Source organism: Pelodiscus sinensis, chromosome 2 (genome assembly GCF_052426305.1).
Source record: "Pelodiscus sinensis isolate ZL-2025 chromosome 2, ASM5242630v1, whole genome shotgun sequence".
NCBI classification, from domain to species: Eukaryota; Metazoa; Chordata; order Testudines; family Trionychidae; genus Pelodiscus; species Pelodiscus sinensis.
The window spans coordinates 181,457,550-181,465,702 of NC_143053.1; the positions used below are offsets into that span (position 1 = coordinate 181,457,550).

At 43.2% G+C, this 8,153-nt stretch overlaps 1 protein-coding gene across 1 annotated transcript; it reads left to right on the forward strand.

Moving 5' to 3' along the window:
* Positions 1–498: 498 nt before the first annotated feature.
* On the forward strand, positions 499–4,793 carry LOC102459179 (C-C chemokine receptor type 9). The gene is made up of 2 exons (XM_075921881.2): positions 499–1,247; positions 2,236–4,793. Exons 1-2 carry the CDS (start codon positions 1,239–1,241, stop codon positions 3,310–3,312), a joined length of 1,086 nt encoding a protein of 361 aa, XP_075777996.2. The 5' UTR covers positions 499–1,238; the 3' UTR covers positions 3,313–4,793.
* The last annotated feature ends 3,360 nt before the right edge of the window (positions 4,794–8,153 follow it).

An 8,153-nucleotide genomic window follows, 5' to 3' on the forward strand; every position in this document is an offset into this window, starting at 1 on the left:
TCATGGGAAACTATCAGTTGAAAGTTGGTCACTGCCCCTTGGAAAAAGTGTTAATGAAACATTGCTTTTGCGGTCCTCAGTTTTACATGTCAGCTCTGGCTACACAATGAAACCTGTTTGTAGTGTGACCTATTTTCAAAGATGCTAGAACAAGTGACATTCTGAACATCCTGAGTGATTTCTACTAAATGTCTGGAGTTCAATTGTACTGATCCAGTGAGTGTCTGGTCGGCTAATGTTATTTAAGGGGAAAGCTCGCTTTTAAAAGTTTGAGATTCAGTCATTGGTGCATAGCTGCACTGGTGTACTGTAAACCTTAACTGTAGGTAAGGAAAGTGATGATTTGCACTTGCTTAGTTTACCTTGTGTGAGATTTCTAAAGATAGCTATAGCACTTGTCCCAACATTAAGAATCTGATGTGCTGTCCAAAATCTGAGAGGGACAAGATGTGGAGCATGCTTTCAGAAGTCCTAAAAGAGCAACACCGAAATGCAGAAACTACAGAACCCAAACCACCAAAAAACCCTTTCTGCTGGTGATATTGGATTCAGATGATGATAATGAACAAGAATCAGTCTGCACTGCTTTGGGTCGTTATCAGGCAAAACCTGTCATTAGCATGAATGTATGCCCTCTGGAATGGTGGTTGAAGTTTGAAGGGGCCTGAATATTTAACACATCTGGCACATAAATACCTTGCTTCGCTGGCTACAACAGTGCCATGTGAACACTTGCTCTCACTTCCAGGTGACATTGTAAACAAGCAGCAGGCAGAATTATCTCCTGCAAATTGTAACCAAACTTGTTGGTCTGAGCAAGTGACTGAACTGGAAATGGTAATGAGTGGGCATTAGGCTCTAAAGATTTGCATTGATTTTTTTGAGCACAGTTATTTTTTGTAAATAATTCTACAACGGCAAATTTAACTTCCAGGATGAAGAGTTTGCACTGCAGTACTTCAACTAGGTGAATTCGAAAACAAAAACCATTTCTTTTGTTTGTTACAGTGCAAATATTTGTGATCAGGTTAAACGCATAGGCTTTGTCTTCACTGAGAATTCTTCTGGCAGAAAATATGCTAATGAGGGACTCATTAACATAAATCAGGATCTCATTTTTACATTCACCTCAATCCTTTGAAGGCCTGTTTTAATATGTCACTTACCCACCTTGTTTCCTCTCAAGTTCATAGTTGTCTTTTCAAGACTGAATAAAGATTGGACTGCAGAAGACATTTATGAGCATGGTGAGTAGAAATGTATGACTGCTGCCTAATCTCCTTCTCACCCTTTCCCTCTTTCAGTTTGTTATAGCCTAGGTCACACATTCCCTTGGACATGTTGTAGGGCTGTGCTGTCCTGTGCCAGCTAGCACTAAACAGCTGATCAGTCATGGATGCTCCAGCCATTTCAAACAACTCCGCTCACTTAAACTTGCAGCAACGTTCAGCCAAAGGATGTTGGATATCAATTTTCATGTGGAGCTGAGACTATCACCGTACTTTGCTCTCTTATGGGTTCTTCCAGATGAGTGACTTAAAGCATATTACCATAAAACACCTCAGAGAACTAAGTATCATTGTCTGTAGGTTGTAATGGGAGATCGAGATCCTCAGCTGATGTAAATGGGCAGAAATGTTACACTGTAGTTCCACTGGTTTAACTGAGAGAAGACTCAGGTGCAGAGTAAAAGCTCAAATGCATCAAAAAAGTCACAAGAGTGACGTGTCTGCTGTGAAATTTTAGCCTTATGCCTGAGCTGGCTAGGTGCTTCGTTGCTCTCCCTTTCCTCTGGGCAGAAAGAGGAAAGTCACAAGGTTCTCCGCTACAGGTCCCTGATGATGGGGCTGGTTCTAGCCTGACCCCATCCCTGTCTAATGTAAACTGCCCTGGCTGGTGGTAGGACCTTCTGTATTGAAAGACTGCAAGGCACATCAGCTATAGCCCTTCTTGCACTTTTTGTCCTGGCACACCAATTCAACTGTGCTGGGCAGTGCAGAGTTGGGGGAGACAGTATTTTGGCTTTACATTCATGGGCAGTCATGGAATCCTCACTAGGTCATAGCTGATTTAGAGTTTTCTGGTTGTCCCAAACATTCTGAGTGGAAGAAAACATTTTGTGGGGGAAAGATGTCTGAAACCAGGTCCCAGGAAATTATTAATGAAAATTCTACCTTCACTGTTTCTTACTTAATGATTTTGTCAGCATGTAATTAACCCGATGTTCCCCTGCAGGCCACCCAGAGTGACTTGACTAAACTGGATTATCATACGGCTTATAGTTCGGTGTCACCTCTGTACACCAATCCATTTAACCACACAGACATTGTATGTGGAAAAAGTTTCATACGGCAATTTGCTCAGACTTTCCTGCCATTGTTTTTCTGGATTATATTCTGCATTGGAACAGTGGGCAATGCCTTAGTCATCTTGGTCTACTGGAAATACAGACACAGGAAGCGCACCACTGATAGATATCTGCTACATCTTGCCATTGCTGATCTGCTGCTCCTTTTCACACTCCCTTTGTGGGCTAAAGCAGCTACAAGTGGTTGGATCTTTAAGAATTTCATGTGTAAAGTTGTCAATAGCATGTACAAGATCAACTTCTACAGCTGTATGTTGTTTCTAATGAGCATTAGTTATGAAAGGTACTTTACAATAGTCCAGGAAATGAAAGCTAAGAACTCGAAGCAAAAAAGGCTTCTGCGCAGCAAACTAGTTATCTTTGGCATTTGGCTTATTGCAATAGGCTTGTGCATCCCAGAAATAGTGTACAGTGAAACTAAGCAAGCTAATGATATAATTACTTGCAAAATGACATATCCTCCCAGTGTTACACGAACCATCAAAGTTACTGTCCTATCTTTGAAAATCATAGTAGGGTTCCTCCTTCCTCTCTTTGTCATACTTACTTGTTATGCTTTTATAATCCATGCCCTTCTTCAAGCCAAAAGATCCCCAAAACAAAAATCATTAAAGATCATCATCCTTATTATCACAGCTTTCCTCCTCTCCCAGTTGCCCTACAACAGCATTTTGCTGGTTAAAACTATCAACACCTACACCATGGTCAGATATGACTGCAACACCTCGGACAACATTGACCTTGCATTCCAGATAACTCAGAGCATTGCCTTCCTTCACAGCTGCCTGAACCCTTTCCTCTATGTATTTGCTGGGGAGAGATTCCGTAAAGCCCTCTTTAAAATTTTGGAGGGTGAGACTCAGTGCGGTAGAAAGAGAAGAGAATGGAGCTCTTCTGTTTACGATAGCCAGGAATGTAACTCAAATAGGTCATCTATGTTATAAGGATAGTCATAAATCAGGGGCTCGCTCACTTTGAACATTTATCCAAATTTCTCACTCCTAGCCAACCACTGCCAAGTTCCTTTGGGGGTTAATGAGAACCTGGCTTTAGCAATGAAATTCTCTATGATTCTTCTTCCATTCTGGGGAAAAAAGAAGGATCCCTCTCAAAGTGTGTGTGCATTTTCACTCAAGAAAAGGGCTTGATTCTGCAAAGTGCTGAGCATTTAAACTCCTACGCTTTGTCTCCACTGCAGGGTTTTTGTGCAAGAAGCTTTTTGCAGAAGAGATCTTCTGCAAAACCTTCTTGAACAAAAGCGCGTCCACATTTCAAAAGCACATCGGAAAAGCGATGTGCTTTTGTGCAAGAGAGCGTCCACACTTCATGGATGCTCTTGTACAAGAAAGCTCTGATGGCTATTATCAGAATGGCCATCAGAGCACCTGTGCTTTTTCTGATAGGCTTTTTTGCGCAAGAAACCCGTGTTGAACGTCCACACATGCCTTTTTGTGCAAGACCTGTAGCGCAAAAAGAAGTTATTCCTCGCGGGGAGATGAATAACTCTACCGGCAAAAGCCCTCTTTCCTGTTGATTTACTCGGGGGTGGGGGAGGTTGTGCAAAAATGCGCTTGAGGTGTGAACACTCCGCCGGTTTTTGTGCAAAAACCTTGTAGTGTCGATATAGCCCTACTGAATTCAGTCAGAATTGACAGAGCTCAGCACCTTTCCCCTAAGCACTCCTCACTATGTAAAATTAAGTTCTAGACTTTTGGCTGAAGGAAAGGGACAGCATTGAAAAGAAGTAGAGAAATAATGTGATGCTAACTGTATGCAGACAGATAATTGAAAGAGGATTAAAAAACTATTGGAAATTCAGAATAACTGTTCATTTCACTAGAGCTAATCCAAATTGCCACCATATCGATGAAAACAGAATTTGGCTCCTGCATTGCTTTGTTATTGAGTCTTGATCTGTAAGTTATTTCGCTGAATGAAAATTTAATTTTATTCCACTTATGAAACTGATACGTTGCCAGAATGATCGGAATGAAAGTTTTGTGGGTTTTTTTATTGCAGAGAGGATCTTGTCAAATTAGCTTGATTTTATATATTTTTTAGGTCTTTGATTTTAAGGTGAATCAAAGTGCACAGTTTGTACCATACCCCATGGAATGCTTCAGTATTAGATGTTTGCTCAATGTACATGTCAATAAACATTGCATCTTATAGCACGATTTTGGGGGGTCACATCTGTAATTTTCTGTCAATATGGGCATTGCCTTTCAACTTTAAGAGCTTTGGTAAACTAGACATAGCAAACAAACTGTTATCTGGACTGATATACTGATATATATGCTGAGCATAACAAAATGGTTCAGGAAGTGTATCTACCTCAGGCCTATAAGGCAGAGAGAGAGAAGGAATGAAACCTAAGTTTCAGGAACAGTTTATAGACACTCTCTCAGGCTATGTCTATACTATAGAGCGGGGGTTCCCAAAGTTTTTGACATGGGGACCAGTAAATCCATTCACGAGCTTTTGGAGGACTGGTAACACTCATTTGCATATTTGCATATTCATTAAGCAAATGAATATTTAAATAAGTGTTTTCTGGTCCTCTGAAAGTCCCCAGTGCCAGTGTTAGCAGAGCTTTTGATACAGTCACCCACAGTATTCTTGCCAGCAAGTTAAGGGAATGTGGATGGGATAAATGGACTAAGATGGATAGAAAGCTGGCTAGATCAGGGTTTCCCAAACTTTTTACTTTAGTTGGAACCCATTTTTTTTAGTACTGTTTTTTGCAGCCCAAAAATATAAATGCATATAAAAAAGAATAAAAAATGAATAAATTTTCAGAGTTTTACCCAGCTGCATCCTCCACCCAGCCTGGGCCAGGGCTTGGGGAACCCGGCGCCACATGGACACTCCAGGAGGCGGGAGCAGGAGCAGATTGGGGGTAGGGTATCTGGCTAGGAGGGAGGGTGCAAGGAGGGGTAGGGTTGCCAGGTGTCCTTTGCTGCGAACTGCCTGGCTGGTAGATGTGCTCAGGCTGCTTGAGTGTGTCTACCTGCCAGGCAGTTCGCAACAACTCGAGGGAGGGTATGTGTGCGTGTGTGGGGGGCAAAATGGAGTCTACGACCAGACTCACTCGTCTTCCAGGGTCTGCAGGCGCCCAGGTCAGTCCCGTGCTCCCTGCCCTTCTCCTCCCAATCTCCCAGTCCAGCCCTGCTGCACCCGTCCAGCCTTGCTTCCGGTGGCCAGTTCCTCCCACTCCCACCAATCTCCCCCGGTCAGTCCCGCTCCCCCAACGACCCCCACAACCAGCCCCGTTGCCCCCGTCCAGCCCTGCTTCCAGCAGCTGGTTCTCCTGTCCTCCTCCTCCTGATCTCTCCCATGCAGCCCTCCTCCCCTTGCCCCACCCAGCTCTGGTTCCGCTGCCTGCCCTCCCCGATCTCCGTGGGACAGCCCCGCTGCCCCCAACCCTGCTTCTGCCGCCTGCCCACGTGCCCGGATCTCCACGGGACAGCCCCACTGCTCTCAACCCTGCTTCCCGGCGGCCGGTTCCCCGCCTGCCACCTACTCTCAGGCTGCTCCTCTTTCCCCCGCTCTGCTCCCCTCCCGGCAGCCACCAGGCACGCTGAAGCCCGGTATTTTTTTCCCGCAGCCCAGTATTGGGCTGTGGCCCATAGTTTGGGAAATGCTGCTATAGAGTTTTTCCTGGGATAGTATCCCAGAAAAACTCTGCTGCACCCAGAGAACACGTTTGTTCTTCTGAAATTTTTTCAGAAGTGCAGATATGCTTTTTTGACATCTCTGTAAACCTCATTTTACAAGGAAGAAGGGATGTTCCGAAAAAGAGGGTTTTCCTGACATTTGGCCCAGTGTACATGGGCCAAATGTTGGAAAAGCCTCTTCCAAAAAAAGAAATGAAAAAAGCTACGCAAATTGCGGTTTGCAATTTGTGTAGCGTTTTCTGGAAGAGCAGTGTAGTGTAGACATAGCTTCTCTGGTTACTGGAGATAGGATTGTCTGACACATCATGTGATTATATTGACCTGCACATCTGTATCTGCTCCTCAAGGGAGTCTCACAGGCATTAATTAATTTAGCCTCTCAATATTCCAATTGCACAAGGAGAGAGAGTCAGAAACAGAATCCAGGACAGAGTCTCCTGTCTTCTGTGCCTTAAACACAAGGCCATCCTAGCAACAAGGTCTAGATTTAAGTGGTGCATATAGCTTTGCTCTCTGCTCTTTTCTGCTCCCTAATATGCTCTCAACTATGTCTCTTGGTGGCCATTTTCATTTCAGTAAGCACCTATGGAAGGAACACTTTCCATGTTATCAGTGCTCTAGGATAGTGTAACAGACACACAGGGGATGGGGAATTGAGGACCATATATTCTCAGCTAGCTTCCACATTTTTGCATTGACCCATCAGCATATACAAAGCTTAAATTTTGGTGTACAAATAAGGCAGCTAGACATCCACTGGCCTAATTTGCACATGTGCGGGCAAATGGACTTGCACAGGCAGTTTTGAGATGACAAGTTTCTATAATACTTTGGAAGTTAAAAAGGAAGAAAAGAGGAAAAATAATTTAAAGTAAATAGCAAGCAGAACTCTTAAGGGGTAGGGGTCAGAGACAGGATCTATGCATAGAAGACTTTCCCCAACTTGCAGGTAGAAGCAAAACAGTCATTTGGTCAAACATAAGCCCTATTATCTTATTGAGGGCTTAGCCTTAAAAGGTGCTGAGCATTCCTTGGAGATTTTGAGTGCTCCCAACCATCAGATTTTCAAAACCAACGAGGAGTCCTGTGACACCTTAAAGACTAACAGATTTAATTGGGCATAAGTTTTCATGGATAAAAACTGCTTCATCAGATGCATGCCCAATCAAATCTGTTGGCCTTTAAGGTGCCACAGTACTTTTCACAGTTTTGCAGATACAGGCTGACACAGCTACCCCTCAGACAGATTTTAAAAAATCATGAGTCCAGCTCACCAAAAATAATTAATGTCTTTGAAATAATATTATGCAAAAATACAGATTTGGTGGTCTTTATTTGCCTTCTGCTTTTTGAGACTTTCGGGTGCACTGGAGTCACATTTTGCATCTCTCAACAGCCACAAGAACTAGACACATACGCCTGGTCTATACTAGACCAGGCAGGTCAGCTTAGGGTATGCAACTCCAACTATGCAAAATGATTAAGCCAAACCATGGCAGTGTCCACACAGCAGGAGGCCAATGGAGGCATACATTCTAGTTGGCTTCCCTTACTCCTCGCAGGAGGAGTACCACCAGACACCGTCAGGGGCTGCCCTCTCAGCATTTGATCTAGTGGGTCTATACTAGACCCACTAAATCAAATGCTAGAAAATCAACCTCCAGAGCATCAATCTTTTCCTAAGCATAGACATGCTCTTACTATTCCTTTAAATATGAAAGCTGAAATCATCACATAATCAATGTCCCAGCTCCTGGAGCCAAGTAAGAAAAACAATAAATAGCATGAAGCAAAATGCAGGACTATGTAGCACTTTAAAGACTAACAAGATGGTTTATTAGGTGATGAGCTTTCGTGGGCCAGACCCACTTCTAATAAATAGCATGAGATCATGACATAAATCATGGAGTTGGAAACACCATCATTGATTGTGCACGGCAATGTGTAGGAGTGCTCAGCATTTTGCTGTATGGAGCCCTAATACAAGCAAGCAGAAACATGAAAAGAACCTGGTTACTTTTAATACACGAGAGATCAAAGCACATTATAGTAAATAAATCCTTAGGTGATGTGACTGAAAAGAAGATCTTGCACTAGAGTATACAATA